This window comes from Phaethon lepturus, unplaced genomic scaffold (genome assembly GCF_000687285.1).
Source record: "Phaethon lepturus isolate BGI_N335 unplaced genomic scaffold, ASM68728v1 scaffold6397, whole genome shotgun sequence".
Classification (NCBI taxonomy): Eukaryota; Metazoa; Chordata; class Aves; order Phaethontiformes; family Phaethontidae; genus Phaethon; species Phaethon lepturus.
This window is the reverse complement of record NW_010551064.1, coordinates 29,042-53,825: the sequence shown is the minus strand read 5'-3', so window position 1 is coordinate 53,825 and position 24,784 is coordinate 29,042. Positions and strand designations below refer to the sequence as shown.

The 24,784-nt window shown below is 37.7% G+C and overlaps 1 protein-coding gene across 2 annotated transcripts in view; it reads left to right on the top strand.

Moving 5' to 3' along the window:
- Positions 1-24,784, top strand: part of RAPGEF2 (Rap guanine nucleotide exchange factor (GEF) 2) — a 134,206-nt gene that overhangs the window by 82,757 nt on the left and 26,665 nt on the right. For both annotated transcript variants that reach the window (XM_010290754.1, XM_010290755.1), the window contains 10 exons: positions 1,454-1,585; positions 10,674-10,851; positions 12,625-12,761; positions 13,297-13,455; positions 15,147-15,299; positions 15,679-15,843; positions 18,846-18,953; positions 19,044-19,247; positions 19,348-19,456; positions 21,639-21,885. In XM_010290754.1, the coding sequence (XP_010289056.1) occupies positions 1,454-1,585; positions 10,674-10,851; positions 12,625-12,761; positions 13,297-13,455; positions 15,147-15,299; positions 15,679-15,843; positions 18,846-18,953; positions 19,044-19,247; positions 19,348-19,456; positions 21,639-21,885 (1,592 nt within the window). The remainder of the gene's footprint in view (positions 1-1,453; positions 1,586-10,673; positions 10,852-12,624; positions 12,762-13,296; positions 13,456-15,146; positions 15,300-15,678; positions 15,844-18,845; positions 18,954-19,043; positions 19,248-19,347; positions 19,457-21,638; positions 21,886-24,784) is intronic.

Genomic DNA, 24,784 nt, shown 5'->3' with positions numbered 1-24,784 from the left:
TTTTTAAACCCTCTTTCAGGTAACGTATTAAGAAAGAATTGTTTAAAATGTAGCCATTTTTGCTATTGCTGATGTAGTCGTGCTGTGATGAGGAAGAAATCCTTTTCAGGATTTCAGAATAGGAAATGCCAGTCAGTCTCAATAAGACTGAGGTTTCCAGTTGTCTATGCTTTCACCATAAATCCTAAAGCCAAGGTTCTTTCCGAGCATGTTCCATAAAACAGACTTGAACCAGGCAAACAGCAGCAAAATCATTCAGTACCTTTAACCATACAGAGCTAATAATTTTCTCAATCACACTTTCATGTGACTTGCAGATGACTTTTTTCATGACCTTTTATACTGATCGACCTGTTATATCTTAATGCTGAATGAACTCTTATTTTCATTTCCATCCAGGGAGAATGATAGTAACGCCAAGGCAGCATCCATAACTGACATGGATGGACACACTGTGTATGACATTCTTGGTACAAACACACCTCCGTAGCTAGTATCTACCTTGTCTGAGTTGAAACAAACAAACAAAAAATTAATGACCAAAGTTTTTTTTAAATTATTGAAGCATTTATTGCATACCAGAATTGATACATTAACCTACTTTTGTTAACTAGCAGTGGGGTGCAAGCTTCTTGGAGAAAGGAGTAATTTGCCCCTGAAAATAGCATATAAATGTTTCTTCAGGCAGCAAGTACTTTTCTTTATCAAAGTTCACTTTCTGCAGCTGGCAATATTTACAGTTCTTAAGGATTTTCGTGGGAGCTGTGTGCATAAAGCTATAGTAACAATATACCTCTCCAATCTTCGTGGATGATTGTTAAAAGATCAAATGTACTGTCTTGATTTGTTCTTCAGCAATGCATGTGAGCAAACTCATTTCAGGATTGTAGCTCTTGGCAGTTGCGTCAGTCTTCCCGTATTTCCTATTTGCCATCATATTATTTGGCTCAAAGTTCAGTGCCTTGGATTTTACTTGTTTGTAATGTACTTTTTCAACTTCGGAAGCAAAAGTGTTAGACAAAGCCAAAGCAGTGCTTGGGGTTTTTTTAACTATGTGACTTTACTCACTGTTAATCCCATTCTACAGGTAACCATTGATATTAAAACTAGCACATTATTCGTATGTGCTTTAATGCTACCCAAACTCCATAGGAAGATACTGACCAGTTTTGGCATAAGGCTTATTGCATCACTGGTGTTTGTCCTCAGATTCGTGTTTTGTTTTTTTTTTTAAATCTCTCCTATTTGCAGCAATTGGTGGTATTTTGCCGACCTCTGCATGAATTTAAAAACCTGTAAGACTCGAACTTCTATGCTGCATTCTCAAGCCTCAGTGGCTTTCTTAATATACTTGGTACTGGCAGAGAGTAAAGTGTGACCATAAATGATTTAAAGTCATTTTGCTGTGTATCTACCTCAGATTGTAATGATGCTTTTTCTGCTCCACCTGTAGCTTCCTGCAGATTTCACAAAGCTGCACCTTACTGACAGTCTCCACCCACAGGTGACCCACGTTTCATCTAGTCACTCAGGATGTAGCATCACTAGTGATTCAGGAAGCAGCAGCCTTTCTGATATCTACCAGGTAAGACTGGAATGGATGCTGATGGGAGGTGCAATTGCCAACGGTTTTGACGTTAATATCTGAGCGCCCGCGCTATTGCCTGTTGTCAGTTTGTGTCTGAAGCAGCGCTCAATAGATTTCAGAAAACCTAATTTTTGTTTGAATTTTAATAATTTCAGGGTGTTACTTGCCATGTACTAGATCTGATGTTTGAAAACTCTGCAAGTAATCTGCAGCGCAGCGACTTGATGTGTGTTGCCGTAGCTTGTCGGGATCCAAGTCAGCAATGTAGAGGTGTAGTGTTTCACAACATTTCAGGATGGCACTTTGTTAATTTTTTTATGTAATTTGGGGGAGGAAATTTTCCTAAGCTTCAGCATGGAGGGCCTGTGTGGCCTCTCCAGCAGACGTCCGTGGTGGGACCCATGATGTAAAGAGATTCTTTTCCTGTTGCCAGCACTTCACCTCGTCTTTCTGTCTGTCTGATTTGCCGTACGTGTAACATCGGCTGTGGTCTTTACGGATCAGAATTTCAAAACTATAGATTTAGGACCTTGTAATGTGAGGGATTTTTCTTCTTGATGCTGTATTTTACAGTTCTTAGCTGTGTCGGCTTCAAAGTCTAGAACATATCTAGTGGCAGGGAGAAAAAAGTATGCAGTGAGCTGCCTGGTCTGGCCTGACTTGAGGGGCATGTTCCAATTTCCCCACCCTGCAGAGAGCTGGTGCCAGCCTCTCGGTAATGCTTTCTCTCCTGACTGTCCTGGGAGAGATGGGGAGGCTGAACTGGTGACAACTCTTTAAGTTGTTAATACTTCTGAGGGGACTTCTTGCCCTAACTCTCTGTGCTCCTCATTTAGAGCAGCTTGAGTTTGGAGACACTTACTGTGACACTGATCCAGAGAGTCTCTAGAGCACTTGGGGGTATGTCTGCTTCCTCTAAATATAAACTGGAAAAAAATCTGAGTAAAGTAAAATGAGGAAGTCTACATCCTTCACTTGGTGTTTACCGTTCTTGCAATGTCAGAGGATTTGTCCTGATAGGAAAGTATAGCAATTTGTTATTCTGAAAAAAAGGAATGAAATGTAATTAAAATGTTGTGTTATCAAAATGATAATAAAAAAATGAACGAGACTACTTCTACATGAAGTACTGTTTACTAGAAGAGGAATAATGTTTGTTTGCGATGCTTCTAAAAATGCAAATGTAGCCATTTAAAAAACGGGAAAAGCATCATCTGTACAAATACATACAAGTTCAGTTGTGAGCATAGCTGTAACATGTAGTGTGCTTCAGGTGAATAAGCATGTAGGCTTTTCTGTTGGAGAAGATAGGCTATGAAAAGGTCCCAGTCCAGTTTAGAAAGTAAGTGCAATAATGCAAAGGCTTATATTTGTGAAAAATGTCAAAGTAACTGAACACTTGAGGCATAGCATATGCCAGTCAAGTATGTTTGTTAAAATTTCTTCTGAAGAGAGGATTACTTTCTGATAGCATTTAGGTTTTTAACTGTGAGGATGAAGAAGATATAAAATCAGCTTTGTTCTTCAAGTCTTCTATAGATGTTCATACCTTGCATTCCAAAGATTTTCACATTAGCATAAAAATAACAAGTACCTCTAGAGGCACAGTTGTAGGTGGCATGTAGTCATAGTCATACAGTTACTCTCTAGAAAATTTGGAAGTAAATTTTTGCAAAGATTTTCAGCAAAACTTTCATAACTGTGGAAAGGATCACTGAATTTCTATGAAATTAAAAAAAAAAACAACCCACAGAATAACTGAACAGAAATGTCGGAGGAATACTTCTTTATGTAGTTACCAACCTGGTGTATGACTCCCATGATACGTTTTTTTTGCAAGAATGGAATCAACAGAATGGTTCATGTTCAAAAAAAGTTAGTGGCTTTCTGAAGTATTTACATGGCAAACACTTTTTAAACGTTCTTTTAAATTTAATTTAAAAAAATAATCCATTCTTGGTGAGCTTAAAAAATATTATCTGGTTTCTTCAATTAACCTACAATTACTACCTCATGTAAAGATGTCTTGGCACAGATGTATCGAGAACTGTTTAATTGTACAATGTCAAAGTAATTGTTAAAATAAACTATGTCCATATCAACACTGAGAAATATGAGCATGTCTTGTGCAATGTAACCCCATGTTTTTGTGTTAATATTAAAACTTGAATTCAATTCAACTTCAATTAAAACTTGAAGAAACATTTCTTAAGAAAATTAATTGATAAGTTCTGTTGTGGAAACTGATAAAGTCTTAAATTATTGAACTTAACTTAATGGTAGCAAGTATTGTTTGACTTAATGATGACTCATATTGTGGTAAATCATTAATTTCTGGCCTCAATTTCGGTCATAAAGGAATGTAATGTAGCAATGGTAAGTTAGGTTAAAGTACCGCCAAAAAAAAACCCACAACAAAACAAAACGGCTTTAATTTGAATTCTGTAGCTTCAAGTCAAGGATTAAATAAACAAAAGTACTTTTTGAAACCAAGAAATTGGATCAGTCATTCTCTCTCAATTGTTTGCCTTTTAATTCTCTCCCAAGTGTTTACTCAAAAACAGTAAACCATAACCAAGTCATCCACATGGGGTTTTTTGCTTCAAATTTAATAGGTCTTAGGCAAAGCTCAGTATTGTTGTTCCTCTGATTCTCATGTTCTGTGTATAATGGGATTTTTCTGTTCAGTAGGGTGGACTTGTGTTCATTATGGCTAAGCAGAAAGCAATGATTTAAAAATGTTGCCATCCTATCTTGCAATTCATAAATAAAAGAAATATTTTCTTTAAAAAAATACTATTAATTAGATCTTTAATGTTGAAATCTGAGGTAATGATATGTCATGTTTTGCATCCTAGTAAGTTTTAGGTCTGTAGCCGTAAGAGCAGCAGTTTGCAGAGAAAATACGTTCATGGCCTTTTAAGATTTTTTGAATAAATAATGAAGCTGAACCTTCAGATGCTTTCAGCATTGAGCTGAGAATATTTCTTTGAAATATTAATGCTGTAACTAAATTTGTTTGTCAGATGTTGTATATGAAAGAATTTCTTTTAGGATAAGAAGTACTTCCCAAAATAAAATAAATAATCCTTTGTGTTTAGCCCACCCAAGTCTCGAAAATATTTCAGGTGCCAATCAGTAAGGTCCTTAAATGTTGTTACTTTTATTTTAGGAAATAACTTCATGAAGTGACTAACTCTGTAGCGTGACTGGAGAGGAAAGGGATGCTGAATGTTACTAGATGGTGTGCCTGCTTGTGTCTGCCAAGAACAATACTTTGCTTCTGTCTCGTATTGACTTGGCAAAGAAGGTCATTCCCTGCTGCTTCTCATGCTTAGCTAAGGCTTCCTGTATGGAAGCATATACCTGTTCCTATATGCTCCTGAATGTCACACCTGTCATATATTACCAGATGATGATCCAGGTTTGAGAGCGAGGGGGCTTAAGCCTGTGAAGGAGTGTTATTTGCCCTCCCTGTTTTGGGAAGGTGGGATCGTGTTGGGCTCAGCCCTTTCCTTTGCCAGCCTTTCTTTGCCTTATCCTGTCCTCGGGCCGGTGGCTTCCTGCCGGCCCTACGTGCCCTCCTGCAGTCTGCCCAGATACTCCCGGCGGTGCAGGAAACCGGGAACATCCTTTCCGAGACCCTCCCAGGATGTGTGTGTTGCTTGGAAATTTTCAAGATGTCAACTTTGTTTTCTTACAAGTCTGATACGGTAACTCGTAGAAAAAAGGCCCACCTTCCAGAAAGTTTTCCTGAGAGAACCCAAACCTTTATCCCTCAACCAGAGAGTCTGTGCAGCCTGCCCCTAAGTCGCTGTATGCAAACTAAAGAGGTTTTACCTTAAGACTGTCAGGCTTTCCGACTGTGTCAGCCTCCGCAGTGCAGGGCTCTGGGTAGTGCCAGGACGCCTGACGCGGCTCCGGTAAACTGGGTCCTGCTGACCTCCCCCCTCAGTTTCGGCTAAGTCCGGTGCAGGACCTTATCAGTCTTGGTGAGTTTGGGTCCTCTAACCTGTTCTGCAATTAACAGCCTAGGAGTGACTTTGAGAGTCCTTGTTCTGTATGCCTGCGGTCTCGGCAAACAGTGCTCCGCTCTGAAAAAATGGCAATTAGTTGGCGATAGGAGAGGACGCTGTTCCTGGCGTGAGTTGTCTGGGTTACTGCATTTTTCCATCTCTAGGGAGGAAAAGTGCTCAGACTGACTCCTGTGACAGATGTGGGCTGCTGTGCTGTAGATTTTGTAGTAGATAATGAAAGAATAAAGAAGAAGAGAGAGAGCAGTAAAAAGCTTAGACTGAAGGATTTTTAAAGTATTTCATGGCCGTTTGCACTCATGTCAGTAGAATACGCAAAAATAATTTTACTACCTTAGATTTATGTATGATTTATGTGCATATAATAGTTATAATTGATTTTTATACATATGATGACTCTTTAACAAACAAATACGTATTATAATTGCATGGATTGAATTTCATAGCAATTTATCTATATGATAAACTTTTGCGCGGTGAGTTGAAACCTAATGTAAAACAAAACCCCAGCTATGTTTTCTCTCTGGAAGAGCTGGATCCAACGTGCCTATATAACGACAGGAGGAAATCTTACAAGCTAATGGAACTCTTGCAAGTGATTTCATGAGAGGTGTAGTGCCAGTGCTCTTGCTGTTTTGTATCAGTATAGGCTTATATCTTATGAAGTTTAAAAAAAAAAAAAGTTTTCAGTAATAAACATTCTGAATTTCATTTTTTAGTTTATTTTTTGGCCTTTAAACTGCAATGATTGAAAAATAAGGTGGAGTGTTTTTTTTGAGCCGAGCTTGGCTGCTTGCTTTCTTAGCTTCATGGACTTGAAGGACTGCAGCAGACAGTGAACATATTTCTGGTTTGCATAACAAGTGTCTTCTATGCTTTTTTCTTCCCCCCCCCAGTGTTTTTCTCTGGTATGTTTGGAGATTTTAGGTTGTTGATTTAGGTGGTGACATAGTCACGAAGGGGATTCATTATTTGATATTTTGTGGCTTTTTTTCTTAATGTGTCCTAAAGAAAGTGCTTAAAATAAAAATACGTCTAGGCAAAGATATTCTGTTTAACATACTAAGAAATCAGTAGTTAATGTGGTTAATTTTTAAGGATTTCCTAGTTTTTTCTCTTTATATTGTTAAGATCAGCTGGAAGCTTTTTCCCCAAACCAATGTGGAAAAGAAAACCATGAAGGCCACCTAAAACAGGGCCAGTCATCTTGCAAGCAGATCTCCAAATCTTCCCACTTTCTTTCCCTTACTAAGGGTGCTATGTGTGTGCAGGTGTGGGTGATGAAGCAGTTGTAATACAGGAGGGAGAGTTACTTGATTGTAAAGGTATAGATCGGTTGGATAAGCCAACATCGCCCTTGGCCTCTTCTGATCTTTTTCTCAACAGACACCCAAAAATTAGTTGGAAAAGGAAATGAGGCACTAAAGGAGGTCATCTTCTTTAGCTGTTCATGTAGTCCATCAGCCCCCTCATTACGTCAATGTGCATGATACCTCCAAAAAATGAAAGACCAGTAGAGTTGGCCTTAATCAGTTGCCTCTCATACCAGTCTAAAAGGACCAACAGGGTCTTCCCCCAGTCTGCCCAGTTTGACCTAACGGGAATGAATGATAGTACTGTGGGTTCCCCCCCGCCCCTACAATCAGTCAAGGAACGAAAGGCTAACTGAGGAAAATTTACACAAGGTTCCTTTACTTTCTACCTTTTCCTAGTTATTTCATGGGATTTGTTTAATTAGCTATTATTATACAAATCTCGGCGTGACTTTGGTCTTGGAGATCCTTAGCAGTTGGAACAACCATTTTTGTATTATTACAATATTGGCCTTTATAGACACTGCTTAAAATTGGGCAGGTCTCCATAGGTACCAAATGTGAAATAACTCTTCACCTCAGGCTTGAAAATGTCTGTTTTAAGTCTCCTGACTTTCTTGTTGGTCCTGTGACAAATAAAATATTAAGCTGTCCTTATGTGATTCCTTTAAAGCTTCAACAAATATTTCATGCCACCTTTCCAACTGTGAAGAAAATTTTCATTGCAACCGGTATTCAGACTTTAGAGAGACATTCTTTTGTGCATTAAACTGCAACCAGCATTTTTCTTACATGCAATCTCTTTAGATTTATTTAAGTGAAGCTGATTTCTTTTATTGCCCAAGAAACAAAGGACAACATGCACATATGAAGGCACTCATTTCTGAGGAGTATTTCATCTTTGATTAAATGCCCTGAGAATCTCTAAGCCTCATGATCGACTGTCATACAAATTCTGTCGGGTATTCATCTTGTGTTCTGGATTTTCTACTGCTGAGGTTTATAAGGAAACCTCTGTCCTCAAAGGAGCAAATCGATGTTTTCCCTTTAGTCTTACACGAATGCCTGGCTATTGCTTCATAACTAAGGGTTCCTGTGTGGACATGCTTCATTTTTCTAGAGGGAGCAGAAAAGTACTCGAAGTAGGTGGGTTATGAAGTTTAATGGAGGACCTTGCATCTTCAATGTCATACATGATGCTGCTAAGCCTAAAGAAGCGATTTGCAATTTTTTTTTTTTTTTTTTTAGATAAATTGGTGTGTGCTTTTAACATGGAGACAGATGCAATTATTCTTAACAATGTAGTAAAACTCACGCAAAACTTTTTGCATATATAAACTGAGAAGGAGTCCCTGTGGGATAAATTGTTTGATTCTTTACTACTGCGAATGCATATTGCCTATGTGGAAAGGCTGTGTTTGTGTTCCTTTGCTAACTTTTGCATAATCATAATTTTTTCAGAAAATTGCTTGGGAAAAAAAGTACTGTTTTCTCAAAAGATGAGGTTTATTTTTAAAGGTTAAAGTTAAATTAATAAATTTTTTTGTTACTCTCTGAATTGTTGCATTCAATGCTGAGCTTCTTTGTAGCAGTGGTTTATGTTTTTCTAGCAAATAAGAAATAGTTGCTTTAGCAACTCCACCAATGACTTTGTTGCCAAAGATTTAATTAGCTCTGTAAAAAATGATCAGCTTCAGGAAATACATGTAACCTTCAGTTGTATTTTTGAAGTATTTTCTGAATACCTAATTGCATTTAATTTGTGTGAGAATTTTTTTTAAATAACATCAACTTTTCTTTATACTAGAGCTTTGACTTATGTTCAGTTTTGTTTTATTGTTTTAAAACAGTCAAATAACTTGTCTTTTAATAATCAGTTTTGTACAATATCTCTAATTTTCTTGTGGATGTTAGCATCGCGTGAGTAATTTTAGTTCTGCATTCATCTTACCGATATGCTTTTGCGAGAGCTTGTTCTGGGCAGGTAGGAGGGTGCTTGTTGGTAATGGGGAGGTTTGCAAAACTGACTCCGGGATTAGTCTGTCGCACTGTCACTGGAATTGTCACTGTTGGAGACTTCTGATTCTGACAGATTGGTGTCATAAGCTGTGTGTCTACTGACTCATCGTCACTAATTTTTCCATCAGTCACTTTTGAAGAAGGCTGTTTTGTAAGAGGAGTTAGAGCAACTGTTTCAAATATATCACAGGGAGCGTGCATGTTAAGCGCTGTAAGACTGCTAATGAAAATGCCGCAATCAGTGCCACCATTTTTGTGATTTGTTTCTATTCCAGTGTAACATCCTTCTTCATCCCGCTTGAGAAATGCTCAGCATTTTTTCTTTAAAAAAAAAAAACAAAACCACAAAACAACATGAAGAATAATTCGAATATTGTATAGGTGCTGTTATGCTTTTTATATTAACAAGACCCTGTTACAAAGCTTGTGTTGTGCTGTAGGACAGAAGCATTTAAGACCGACACTAGCTGCCCTGAATCTGTCTCCAGCCGTATGCTACCATTCATAAGGTGGCTGTGGATAATGGCATTAAAGTAACAGATGTCAGCCACAGCTAGTGAGGCAGGAATAGGGAAGATGATTCTACGAAAATACCAACATAATTTGTCTTACCTTCTCTGTATTTGGAAGGTGACCTAGTTCTGGGTGGGGGTTTTTTACCACTGTGAGAGACAGATCGGTAAAACAGGCTTTAGTAGCTGTGTTGGCCCCATGTGGTATTTTTAAAGTAGTCATGAATACGTTGTGTGCTTCCAGAGTCTCAGAAACAAACCAGCCCTATAAGGCATGTGAAATTTGATTTCTCAAGCCGTGGCTTCAAACTTGCTCATTAGAAGCTTGCATTTCCTTAGAAATGGTTGTAGCTGAGCCTTGGCAGCTGCTGTAGTATTAAATCAGTTTGAGAAAAAACAGCTTTATCAGCCGTGACAGACAAATGTTTGTGGGCTTTATTAAGTGTTAGGTCTTAAAACTGAATCATTAAAATGTATTTATCTTTAGGTGCTATTCTAATGACCTCAGGCTATCTATGGGCTATGTTTTCCTCCATTTTAATACAATTTAAAGGAGGTTAAGTTTGGTAGATATTCTGTGCAGTCCGTCTGTGATGTTTAAGCAGCGACTTTGCATTTTTTTCTGCATATGTAAATACTTACGCAGTTTATCAACAAATGAAAGCCATATTTAACTATGTTAAACTGGAATTGTAAGAGGAAAATACAGTCCTAGGTTACTGGGAGATAGCAAAATTCCTGTAGTGTTTCAATGCTGTACTTATTTCCCAAAACTGTCTACTTAAAATTACATTGCATTTCTAAGTGTCTGAAAATGTAAAGTTGGGGCAGGAACAGAAACTGGTTTGAGCTGTTTATTTAAAAAAAAATATATATATTCAGCTAATACCCAAGAAATTGTTCCTTGAAATATAAACTGCCTTCAATTCCCCCAAGACCTACTGATGAACTAATGTATGTTGAATCCTGCTTGTGTGTGCCCGATTGAAAGTGTTAAAAGCCCTTTTAAACAATGGTTTTGAGTTGATTAATGTTTAGCTGTTTTAAAAAGATATGTAAAGAAAAAAGCAATATAAAAAATACTGAGTGAATTTGAGTGGTCTGATAGGTGATATTAATTTCTGTATATTTAACTAGAAAACTGTAGCAGTGAAGAAGACGCTTGAATGTTTTCTTTTTTTTGTAATTTGTTTACACATGAATTTAGGCTACAGAAAGTGAGGCTGGTGATATGGATCTCAGTGGCTTGCCAGAGACAGCAGTGGATTCTGAGGATGATGATGATGAAGAAGACATTGAAAGGGCATCGGATCCTTTGATGAGTAGGGATATTGTTAGAGACTGCTTGGAGAAAGACCCAATAGACAGGACAGATGATGACATTGGTAAGTATTGCAATGTAGTAACATACTGTCAAACTTGTTTCCCTTCACCAAAAACAATTATTTTTTGAGTCTGAGGTTTTATTTTAATCATTGGCTTTTGTAGTTGATAAGTTTAGTGTTTATTCTGTAATGTGATTCATAAATGCCACAAATTCAGCCACTGAATATGTACAGCCAAAGAAGAAGAGGAAAACATGCATGATATGGGTGAAAGCTGTTAGTTGCTGGCCCTTTAGATCTCAAGCTTCAACTTGTAATTGATATCAGAACTGGCTTATGAAGTAAACATCATTGTATACTGGAAAACAGACAGAACCTTGGAAAAGTCAACATTAACGTCAACACCGGATGCTTATCGCATTAAATTTATTAATTGTAAGTTTTGACATGGTGTCTGTTTTTAACCACAGATACACATTGGTGTTAAACATTGGAGCCATTAAGACCTTTACATAAATGTCCATCTAGTCAAACTAGTTTGCTGTGTACAAAGTCTATGTATAGGCTGGTACTTTGAAAGCAAAGCAGAACTAGAATTCAAATTCTACAATTTCTAACCTAATATGTTTCACTGCCTGGGTTTTAATATTTTTATTTTGTCAAAATATGACTAAATGATGGTAAAGGTTGATTATCAGATTATTAAGAGACTGGAGCTTATATGAGGAAGAGAGCTGGGACTGCTCAGCCTCAAGAAGGGAAGTCTCAGAGGGATCCCATCAATGCCTACAAATACCTGGAGTGAGGGTGTAAAGAAAACAGAGCCAGCGTCTTCTCAGTGGTGCCCAGTGAGAGGACAGAGGCAATGCACACAAACTAAAACACTGGAGGCTCCATCTGAGCACCAGGAAACACTTTTTTTTTACTGTGATTGAGCACAACACAGGTTGCCCAGAGAGGTGGTAAAGTCTCCCTCCTTGGAGATACTCAAAAGCCATTTGGGCATCATCCGGGGCTGTAGGTGGCCCTGCTTGAGCAGGTGGGTTTGACCACATGACCTCCAGAGGTCCCTTCCAATCTCAACCATTCTGGGATCGAGTAAATAAAAATTTAGGAAAAAGATGAAGTCCTATTGAATACTTTCAATGGGATTTTTTTAGATCAAGCTGAATGCAAAAATGTCTAGCATTTAGGGTATACAATCCCTCAGCAGGACTACTAAGAAAAATTGTTCTCTATGGTTATAAACAATGTAAAAAGCAGAAATATGGGAGAAGTTCACTGTTGAGTACAAGTGCAACTCCAGTGCACGCAGAAGACAGAGCAATAGTAGTCACTTAAAGACAGTAATCCTGCTCTGTCCGGTCCATCCAAGGAGAACTTTGTGAATTCACCAGATCAAGTACAGCTTACTCTTAAATCTAGCCTAGGAAGGGCTGGCTTTACCAATAAACTTGCTCAGTTTTGTGAAATTTCCCTTCTTAATGTCTTGCTGTGTTTTACATAGGCCTATCATCGTCTTAATGGAGTTACTGCCCTGGCTGGCTGGAGTATTACAATTTCATTGGTTGTATTCAGAGCTCTTGGTTGCATTACAATTCTTCCATTATGCTGACTTTTACTGTGCAGGGCTTCTATTGATGGTATGACCAGCCAGTCTGTGTCTACAAAATACCCAGTAATTACAACAGGCCACTGTACATGATTTATTAGTATACAGAAATGATTGTGCAGCATTTTAGCTTAAGTAGCCTCGGGCATCTTGCTGAAGAGCTGTCTTTGCTGGGCTTGTTGTTTTGACATGCACAACTCAGTGGGCTTTTTCTCCTTCAGAACAACTACTGGAATTCATGCATCAATTGCCTGCTTTTGCCAACATGACAATGTCGGTGAGGAGGGAGCTCTGTGCTGTAATGGTGTTTGCAGTTGTGGAGAGAGCAGGAACTATTGTACTAAACGATGGGGAAGAGGTCAGTAGAAGTTACTTTGGACTCTCCTGATGTCCCATATTCCACAGGGTTAAGGTCCTCTCTTGTTGCTTAAAAAATAAAAAAGAAAAAGTTAACATTGATCAGGTAAATTATGCCTCTTTTTGTTCTGCCTTAGTTTGAAAGCTTTTGTTTAAGCACTCGCACAACATTTCTTATGCAATAAAAGCATAAGAAAATACTGTTTATAATGTACAAAGTGCTTCCTGCCTATTGGAGCTGATATTGGGAGTTTATTTCAGTGTTTAACTGGTATTTTAAAACCATATTTTTTCTTTTTCTTTTTTTTTTTTTTTAAATTTTCAGGTTTTTTACAGTCTTACATAAACTCTTAACATGATAATTAACCATAGTATTCCAGTTTTCTTGAGCTGGAAATAGCTGCACATTTAAGGTAAACTAGCTTATAAATGTTTTTCCTTTGGAAGAATAGTAAGGTTTGTGTATATATATATAGTATGATATTACAATGTTAAGTGATTTAGTCTTCACGTATCCTGCAACATTCGATTTGTAGCTGGATTCCTGGTCAGTCATTTTGAATGGCTCAGTGGAGGTGACGTATCCTGATGGAAGAACAGAGATACTCTGCATGGGGAACAGTTTTGGTGTTTCCCCTACCATGGAAAAGGAGTATATGAAAGGAGTGATGAGAACCAAAGTGGATGACTGCCAGGTAGTGTGTCAGACTGTAATACACGCAAAATCACGTACATATAGGCATAATGCAACTCAGTAGCCAGACACAGTTTTATCTTAAGCTGAATATATGTAACATCTCCAGTGTGTAACCCTTTACAATACCTGGGAAATACGGCTCCTGCATACCCACAGCCTGGGAAATTAAATTCTCTTCATCAGTTTGGATTAAGAGGTTTGTCTGCATGCTTTCTCCAGACCTTGAGGCCCAACAGCCTGTTGAATATATCCATTGCTTCAGACTTTCCCTTAGGATCTCAAGGTCCATTAGCCATTACAGGCTTTTTTTATTTCTACAGGCAACAGCCATTCTTCCTTACTCAACTCAGCTACTGAATCTTAAAGTAATACAACCTTTCTGTCCCATGGTTTGAGTAAAAAAAAAATCTAGTTTCAGCCAATCTAGCCTTTCAAGGCAAATGCCTTGATGTTTGCTGTAACACAAGTAGTCAAATTTAAGGAACACTTCTCACAGCGTAAAACTACTAGCCTAACCTGGATATGTGGTTGCTATTTACTTATTCCCATCCAGAAGATAATAGCCAAGCCCTGGGTGGATTAAGCATTTTGCTTGGTCCTGATGACTAATTAACTTCCAGTAGAAATTAGAATTAGACCCTTTGAAATGGGTCTAAATGTGTGTTAATGTAGACGCCTGCTTTGGTTTGCCTATCTGACTTCCAAAAAGGCCATAAATTTTATCGTGTTAGGATAATGTTTTGCAACAAATCCAAACTGTGTGAGTTCTGTTTCAGCTGCTAGTAGCTGCTGGAAACATATGTAAATGAATTATGAAGAATGCAGGAGAAAATACTATCTCTGTGAATCTCATGCCTTTGTCCTAAGTACGTACATGATAATTTAACAACTTTAAAATCAGTGTTTCTTCTGATTGCAACCTTTAACACCTTTCAGTTAAATGCCCAAGTTTGTATAAGATGGCAGTTTAATCCTGAGTATTTGGCCCAAAAAAAGACGAAGGTACAAACCTTTTAACAAGTTATAGAAGACAATTCATAGTGTATACAGTTGGTTTTTTTCTAAGTTATAGTGTGTGGTCTTAATTATAATTGCATAGTGTAGGTGCTAGGAATATTCTTCACATATTTAGTCTTGCACTTATTCTTGATTGAGCGGATGATTGTAGTAAATATTTTTTCCTGCTGTATGCTTTAAATCAGGAAGTAATTTGTTTCTGTGTGCCTGCACTCGTGGAATTCAATAAATGTTAGTTTTCTTAATAATATCTATGAAAAATGAAAATTATTTACAATAGCAATAGGCAAAACCCCAAAAGCTAGGTTTTCCCTTCAGTCTCTTAACTTTTCTAAATACCATGCAAAAGCCTGCATGGGAGGAAAAAAACACCAGCTGGGATAATGGGCTTCATCTCCAGCAGAGAGGAGGTCAAAGCAGCTAAACAAAAGTGACTGATATTGCTAAATCATTTTGTCCTGAAGAATCTTGGTCTCTAACTGCAAGATTGTAGTGGAAGTAGTGTGCTTGTGTATTCATCTGCTTACTACAGCTGAACTGCTGGAAAGACAAATTTGGCTCACTGCAGGTTGAGAAACTATCTTTTCTATTAATAGAGTACTTGCATCTGAAGTCTAAATGCTTTTCTGAAGACTTCACTTTTTAATACTGGTGCGTGATGATTCTTTCCAGTTTGTTTGTATAGCCCAGCAAGATTATTGCCGCATCCTCAATCAAGTGGAAAAGAACATGCAGAAGGTAGAAGAGGAGGGGGAGATTGTGATGGTGAAGGAGCACAGGGAGCTTGATCGCACTGGAACAAGAAAAGGTCACATTGTCATCAAGGTAAAAGCAAAAGAGGGAGCATCTTGCAAAAGTCTGTGTTCTATAAACTTCTTAACTTGGCAAGTTAGGTCCAGGATTAGTGGAGATACATATTATAAAAATACTTATTTGAAAACAGACAGTTAATATTTCTTGGTTTTCTCTTTACAATTATGTATATTGATAACTAGGTGATTTCTACAGAATTCAATTACAGAAATTTTTTACATTTCTTACCACAATGGTTAAGCTGTTGTGTTTCCTCATCGGTTAATAGATGCCAGTATTCTTTCTAGTGTAATACATCTTCAGGATGTTACGAGAAAACAAATTTGCATTTATGCATTTATGGAAAATCTGTCTTAATAACTAAGGTTGGTTTGTTTGTTTGTTTATATAGGGAACAGCTGAAAGGTTAACAATGCATTTGGTGGAAGAACATTCTGTGGTAGACCCAACATTTATAGAAGACTTCCTATTGACGTATCGGACCTTTCTTTCCAGCCCAATGGAAGTGGGCAAGAAGTTGTTGGAGTGGTTCAATGACCCCAGCCTCAGGGATAAGGTTAAAATCACCTGAATTATATACCTGTTAGCATTTGCATTGAAACATGGGCTATTAAGAACAAAATAAGTTTTAGAGGGAGTGTCTAAACTGAATAAGACACAAATAGCTGGTGACGTATTTTAAATGCAGAATATATGGATAAAACTATGAAAATCTTTTTTCTTTATTTTATTGTATTTTACTTAAGTAGTAATGTGTTCAGGCAAGGTAAATTAACCATGTTTGATCTTGCTGTGTTTTCACAACATAACTTAGTTGCTGGTAAGTATAGGGAAAGCTTTTTTCCAATAGTTAGTGTTTTTATTTCATATAATTCAATAGAATTCTATTGTGTCTTGAAATTTGAGCATATAACTAAGTTCTGTGTTTTCCATACATAATACTAGCTAATACAACTTGGCAAAGATTTTGCGATAGTTTATTTTTGTATAAAACACTAGAAAATATAGCCATTGTTAAGAATCTGTTGAGCCTTTACACAGCATTAAAAAAAAAAAAATCCCAAACACCAGAAGGCAATCAAACATCCTCTTCCTTAAACAAAACTGCCATGATGGAAGAATAAGGCCCTGTATATCCCGTTTTGGCACACTGATTGCACTGTCTATTGAGGCTATACTGTGCTTCGCTTGTATTCACTTGTGCTTCACTGTCTTGTATATATGATGTTCTCATAAGTAAAAAAATAGTAAAAATTTCCAGATGGTTTTTGCAAATTTGAAACCAAGGGTATTATGTCAATAAGGTTAAAGAGAAATTTGTTTTTCAACTTTTATTTAAATCTGGGTATTTCTTCTTGAAATGCTAGTATATCTGTGCCTCGGAGGAAGGATCTTGCATTTGGCAGAGAGGATAGGCTTTGCAGCTAATATTGTTTAGCATAGGCTTGTTACAGCTTCGGAGCTATAATACTAGAGTTCATCTTTAAACTTATTTTTCTTGTCCTCCCATGGATAGATGCCCTCAGCCTCTGTAAAAGCATGAGCAAGCACAGTTGCTGCTATCAGGGCTGAAAACAGAGCAGCTCTCTGTTCGGCCGTCTCAATAACCAACCCTTTCTGACACTGAGTAGCACTGACAAAAAGGCAAAAGTCAGAACAGCTTGGGTCAAGCGGTGATAAGCAAGTGGGGAACAAGGAATCTGAAAGGTTTTGGCTGGGTTTTATTAGGGGCTGATAGGTAGTGAGGAGAGGGGAAGAAAGGGGTGAGTAAAACTTCCTGAGGATGGTCAGTACTCCGTAGTAATCAGGCTGGGACAACTGAGATCCAACCTCACTGATGGTTTTGCCCAGCAGTAGGGTACTTGACTTTACAGCTTTAATCTTCTTTTAATCCTGTTCCTGGTTGTGACGCAAGTAATGGCGTTCTTCTGGAAGTCACTGTTCAACCCTTTCCAGCACAGTGTCGTTTGGGTATGTTACCAAGCCCCAACTGTGAAAGCAGCATTGGTATTGAAGCTGTCACTGCACTCACTGGTACGGCTTGCAACTTCTCAGCCAATTTTAAAAATCTGCAATTAGCCTAAATTTAACCAGACTTTGTCTGGATCTTCCAGCGTCATCCACATTAATGAAAAACAACGCAGATATTTAACAGAAAAGAAGTTCATCTTCGATTTCAAAGGTGGAAAAATCTCAAATATGTCAGAAATGCTGCCTCTAGCCTACATCCCTGTGGCTGGGAGCTGCAGCACATAGTGCTGTGCAGTTGCCTCCTGGTAGAAACCTGAACTCTGAAGGGGTTCTGAAGTACTTGATTAGTTTGGTCATGAATTTTGTCAGTTTTTCTGAATTGACTTGCTTTTCTGGGATAAAAGGCAAACTACTTGGAAACTGTATACGAGAGTGGCAGGGTTTGGTTTTGGATGCCTGGCATCACCCCTTTAGCGTAAGAGGCTGCAGAGGTTTAGATTTTGTGCAGAGGCGAAGAACGGACGGGGGTTAGCTTTAGCTGATTAAAATTTGTATGAGATTTTGGTCTTAAGCTCTAGTTTTTGAAATGTTTAGAGATTTTTTCCCTGCTAACTTGCTTTCCCAGCATAACAGAAGAAATGCAGCTGTATCTTTAAGATAACTTTTGAGTAGCACAACTGTTTGGATTCAGGAGCTTTTTAAAGGTAGTGTGAATCAATATGAATTCAAAACATCAGAACTCTTTTATTTTGTCAGGACAAATGCTGCTGATGTTCCAGGTCAAATTGCATACTAAGATAAAATTTTATAGTGGCAGCATATAGTTTTAAAAAATGCAGCGCTTATTTTGTGGCTTTACCTTCAATAACATTGATAGTATTCCTTTAGGGTTTTTTTCCTAACAAACTGTAAAATACCAGCTAAGATCCTTCTGAATTTTGATAATCATAGCTGCTTGGGGGGAGTAGGGGAAGAGAGAAAGGAAGAGTAGTAAACTGAAGGAATTGCATGTATTTGCTGTTAAAACCTCTTCCCTGCTTCTCACAATAGCTCTTTTTTCCTGCCTCTCTAAACATACAATAGCTCTTTTACACAGGTAAATGGCTAATGAAGTTAATGGTTGCTTATCTAAAGATTTGGGAGATTCAAGAACCAATATAAAGCGGTATCGGAAGCTTTATGATCATGTGCTTGAAGAATTAAGCAGATTTGAAAATGTACATGAACAGGAAATTGTTGTTATAAGTCAGAAATGGATCTAACTCATTGCCTTGTACCTCTGTGCTCTATTTCCTACTCAATCAAATTTGATACAGTCAGTGTTATTTTTTAACTCATAGTATTCTTTATGAAATACGACATACAATTGCTTATACAAGTGAAAGCAAATTTAATACTTATTCATTCTGCTCTCCTGGTAAATGATTGCATATTAGTAAACTTAGGTTTGGGTGTGTGTATATATAATATTTAGGATTCCAATGGAAATTTACAGGGATTTTTAAGGAGCGGTATTGTTAAAGGACTTGGCACTAGTGCTGTTCTGGGTATTGTTGGCAAATATTTATATTATTAATTAATTTTCAGGTTACACGGGTAGTATTGTTATGGGTGAACAATCACTTCAATGATTTTGAAGGAGATCCTGCTATGACTCGATTTCTGGAAGAATTTGAGAACAATTTGGAGAGGGAGGTAAGAGTGAGGGATTTTTCTGACAATTTGGGATGGCAGGTGGTAGCCAGACTGTTGTTATATATAACTCATTATGCTTTTCTCTTGTAGAAAATGGGTGGACATTTGAGGCTGTTAAATATTGCTTGTGCTGCTAAAGCTAAACGAAGATTGATAACCTTAACAAAGCCATCTCGAGAAGCCCCTTTGCCTTTTATCTTGCTGGGAGGGTCAGAAAAGGGATTTGGAATCTTTGTTGACAGTGTAGATTTTGGTAGCAAAGCTACAGAAGCAGGCTTGAAACGTGGAGATCAGGTAGGTGACTTTAAAATGTCGTCTCTTTTTCTTTTTACACTCTTTTTTGTTTCCTTTTTCTTCACTAAATAAAAATAACACTGCCTGTTGGTATTTTTAGATACTGGAAGTGAATGGTCAAAACTTTGAAAATATTCAGCTGTCAAAAGCCATGGAAATCCTTAGAAATAACACTCATCTGTCTATCACTGTGAAAACCAATTTATTTGGTAAGTTTGTGTGCAATTTTTGTTCTAATTTCTCTAGTAATTTAGATGGAGTCTAATTTTTTTAATAGTTCAAAATAGTTTTGTTTGAAACACTTTTGTACTGGGGAGAATAGAAAAAGGAAGCTTGCAGGTCTTAAAATACCTTACTTCATAATTGCAGAGAAAAATTTATGAATGGGGTCTTATATGAAGTGACTCCACGCTCACAACTACATGTTTCTGGATTAAGAGGAGCTATTGAAACCATTTAGCGCGAACTTACAAAATGTGTTTGTACAGGTAACATTTAGTCCTTTCTCAAGAAATAAGCCTCTTTTTGGAATTTCAGTTGATCAGTGATCTTAATCTGTCTGCTGAATTTGCTTATAGTTTTTTCACTCCATGCCTACCAATGAGTGCAACAAGGTTAATAAAAATTTTCTTGCCAGCTAGGTGAAAACAATCTCGCTATGCTCTGAATCTATTCTCTTCATTTCTCCCTCTAACAAGTACAAAAGCAGTCATGAAGGAGTCTTTAAGCAGCTCAGGACCTCAGTTAGCTTCTAAGTAATTAAATAGTTTGTGGGTTTTGTTTGATTTTTACTGCTGGATACTTGTATTATTGATATAATTTAGTGATGCGTTTCCCCAAGTATCTTTTTCAGGTCCAGATTCTTCATTGCATATAAGTAGGGCAGAATATTACCACAGGATGTCACTGCACTAACTGGTGGATAAATATGCTTAGGTTATCTCCAAAAGTCATTTGTCAAATCTATTTCCTGGGGATTCTTTTTTTGCTTTGCAGTAAAGAATCTAATATTTCAATTGTTTCTCATAATTAAGGCATTTCTTCAATCTGTATATACTTGTTTCTCTATGTGTAAGTTCTCTGTAGCCATCCTTCACACAGTAGGTTTTTGGATCTCATGTGTTGCGTTGGTATGTTTAAGATTAAACGTGATTTCTTCATTTCTTCAGAAGTTGTGTTTTTCTAAGTTTTTAATCTTGTTGCTCCACTGCAATTACTGAAATTACATCACAGTAGGGTCTTAGAACAGTTACTTTCTGTGTATTGCATGCAGTATTCCTTATCGACAAATCCCAAACGGAGAGTTTCTTTTTTTTAACGGCATCTTCTTATCTGTATCTAATTTGTCTCTCCAGCCCCCAGCTCCTATTCGACAGTATGGTTATTAACTCGGATTACTCTCCTCCCCTTCTCTTGGTGTGTCTTACTTGAAGCCTTTGAAGTCTCTTGGTAATTTCTTGTGTACCTCTGGAGATAAGGATTGAATATTAAGGACAAAATATATTCATTTTTCTAGCCCCTAACATTCATCCTTAGCTGGTTGTCCTTGTTCCCACTTTTTCTACAATTCCTTGTTTTTGATTATCGGTTTTCGTTTGTTATTACAAATCAGCACATCAGATGATTTTTCCATTTGTATATGGAGACTTCCTCTCACACTCAGAATATGTAACTTGATCTCCAGATCATTTTTGTTTGATTTATTTAAATATATCAACATCTTTGTAAAGCAAAAGTTGAAGAACTAATTCACAAATTAATCAGCTATTTCTGCCTCAGAGATGACTCTCCGCGATGGAGCTGAGGGAGCCTGAGAGGTTTTTTTGTGTATCTGGCGGACGGATGCAACAGCCCTGTCAGACATCCGAGGTGTCTCAGTAGTCTCATACTTTCTTATATTTTCCTTATTCTTTGTTGCAGTTTCCCCTCTTGACTTCTGATTTTTTGATCCTGTTGCTCATAATTTCTTGTTCATCTGAGAGCTTTTGTTGCTGGCTATCTGTTTAAAACCATCCTTCTCAGTTGTTAGTTTTCCTATCTCATTTTTGTCTAGTGCGCTCTTTTCATGTGTGCTACTATTTTGCAGAAGCCTGTGTCCTTAGGTTGAAAAGTCAAAGTCCTTCTGTCAACACCATCCATGCAACCATGTGGTCATCTACCGTATTTCTATTCTGAGCTGGGCCAATTTACTGATTTTCTGATTCATACTACAGAAAGTGAATTTTTAAATTTCAAAAAATTTTTAGTCTTCTCTAACTTCATTTAATACTTGAATTGACAGATTACCCTAATCAGGTTTTTGTAGTGATTAATATTAAACTGGTCTGGTGCACAGAGCTTTCTTTTACATTTTTGTTCTTTTTCTTTCCTCCCTTCTCCTGTCTTGTGCAGTTTTTAAAGAACTCTTAACACGGTTGTCAGAGGAAAAAAGGAACGGTGCTCCCCACCTGCCTAAAATTGGTGATATTAAAAAGGCGAGTCGTTATTCCATCCCAGACCTTGCTGTTGATGTGGAGCAGGTAATAGGATTAGAAAAAGTAAATAAGAAAAGTAAAGCCAACACAGTTGGGGGAAGAAATAAATTGAAGAAGATACTTGACAAGACTCGAATCAGTATTCTGCCTCAGAAACCATACAAGTGAGTTTTTTATTTCCTCTTAAATGCTTGCTTTGTGTTAAATTTTAATAATGTCTCATGATACTTATAATTTGTCATGATACTTTTAAAATTTATTAATGCAAACTATGCTTATACTCATCTGAAAATTTGAATGATCATAGACTACTAACATTGCAGGTCCTTACATATATATGGACAAAATTTGCTACTTATAGATGAAGTGATGGCACAAATACATTTTCATGTCATTTCTGTTTTCTTTTAAGAGGACTATTAACTGGAAGCATCCCAGGCAATTAATTTCAGAGTAATTCTGCAAGCATCTTTGCCTGCAAATGGTTGATAGGAGCAATGATTTCAATTTATCCACGTTCCAGTGGTCTATAAGAATTTGTGTGTACTGCCGTAAGGGAGACTGAGGCTAAAATTTTAACTTTGTTTTTTTGATAAAATTATTTTTTAAATAATTTAAAGCTATTTAAAATTTTAAAATATTTTAAAGATAAATATAGTGTCTGATATCTTCTATTCTATGAACACATTTTAGAAATAAAGTTCTGATAAGGATTGTTGGAAACAATAGAAGAACGAGTTTTATATGATTTTTATGGGAAACTGGTTCTTGGCCAAGACAGATCGCATCAATGGGAAAAAATGAATTGTAGAGGGTAGCTGATGTGTAATCAGTGTTTTCTCTCACATTTTTCTTTTCTGTGTCTCATTGAGGAAGAAATCTATTTTATATAAATTCATGAAAAAAACACTTGTGCTGAAAATCCAGGATTTTTTTCTGCTACTACTTAAAAAAAAAAAAAAAAAAAGGTTTGCTTGACTAATGTTAGGAAGTCTCTACTAAATGAATACTGTTCTGAAACATTATAAATAGAACGTTAGTAATGTAAAGGTTAAATGAATATAAATTATTACATCCAAATAATGGATATTTCTTAAATTGACACAGATATATTTCAGTAGAGGAGAATCTGTAGATCCTCTTTTCGTGTTGTCTTTTAGAATGTTTTATTTCACTGGTCTTGTATTTTTGTTCCTCTGATGAGCCATGCATACTGTTAGGCATGATTTTTTGCATTGTTCATTACTGTTCACAGCTTTTGCATAAAATTTTCTTGCTGTTTTTCCTTTTTTTTTTTTTTCTTTGATTCCTTTCATTTTTGCACTTTTTCTGTACAGGGACCTCTTTGGGTAAGGCTCGGAAAAACAGTACACTTGACCTATTTTTCTTTTCCTTTTGCTAGCTTTACTTCATGTGTTATATATAGCAATTTGTCTGCCAATTTGACGTTCAGTTGTTTGTGTCTGCATGGTTTCTGCATAGAGATGTGTAGCTGTAGACTTTCTGGTTTGTGCTTATTTCCCCCCACTATTGCGGACAAACTTCTATCTTCCTAATAATTAATGGTGTTGCATATATTAAGGGACTTTACCTATTCTTACATGTTTTTGAATACCACAAATCAAGAGGGATGAAAAAGCTGATTTACTCATTAATTAAAGTAGGTATTTAAAGACTTCATGAGTCAGCTAGCTTATGAGGTAAAACTATCCACCTTTTTTTGAATGTGAATACTGCAGAGGTCTCCAGTGCCTCTAGAATTTATCTAAACAAAACCAATCTTTAAACTAGAATGAGGTCACTCTTACAGGGAGCTTGTCTCCTTTTTGAGACATTAAATCAGTATCAGAGATGAAACGGTTTGAGCAGGAGATAATGCCTTCCTTCAGTCTTGCTTTTTAGTCCAATAATCATAGAGTCATAGAATAGTTTGGCTTGGAAGGGACCTGCAGTGAGCAGGGACATCTTCAACTAAGCCAGGTTGCTCAGAGCCCCGTCCAGTCTGACCTGGAATGTTTCCAGGGATGGGGCATCTGCCACCTCTCTGGGCAACCTGTGCCAGTGTTTTACCACCCTCATTGAGAAAAATTTCTTCCTTCGATCTAGTCTATAAATCTGCCCTCCTTTAGCTTAAAACCATTACCCCTTGTCCTGTCACTACAGGCCCTGCAAAAAAGGCTGTCCTCGTCTTTCTTATAGGGGCCCTTGCAGTACTGGAAGGCTGCAAGAAGGTCTCCCTGGAGCCTTCTCTTCTCCAGGCTGAACAGCCCCAACTCTCTCAGCCTGTCCTCACAGGAGAGGTGTTCCATCCCTCTGATCATTTTTGTGGCCCGCCCCTGGACCCTCTCCAACAGGTCCATGTCTTTCCTGTGCTGAGGGCTCCAGAGCTGGATGCAGGACTCCAGGTGGGGTCTCATGAGAGTGGAGTAGAGGGGCAGAATCACCTCCCTCAACCTGCTGGCCACGCTTCTGTGGATGCAGCCCAGGATGTGGTTGGCCTGGGCTGCAAGCGCACATTGGCGGCTCATGTCCAACTTTTCATCCACCGGTGACCCCAAGTCCTTCTCCTCGGGTCTGCTCTTCATCCCTTCATACCCCAGCCTGTACTGATACTGGGGGCTGCCCCAAACCAGGTACAGGACCCTGCACTCGGCCTTGTTGAACCTCATGAGGTTCACACAGGCCCATTCCTTGAGCTTGAATAACGTTAAGTAACTTCCCAAACTGGGCGAACAGCATCTACTGGGAAATCTCCTTCTCCCTGCCAGCTGTGAGGCATCTCTCGATGCTCTTGAAGCCTCCACTCGAGCTCTTTGCTTTTTTTACCCTTCTAATCCAGAGGGGTTTTGTAGTTGGTTGGCTCAGTTGCTCCAAGTAAGGATTAAACACAACCCCCACCTCCATCAGCAGCACAGTTCTGCCTGGTCCATAGTGCAGCATGCCAGACAAAGAAGCAGCCCCCCTCTCCCCTCTCTATTTGCAGCCCTGCAGTGGGATGCACAGTATATTGTATTTTGAAGGAAGAACCATTCAGACAGCTCTGCCATACCATTATCCCTTCTA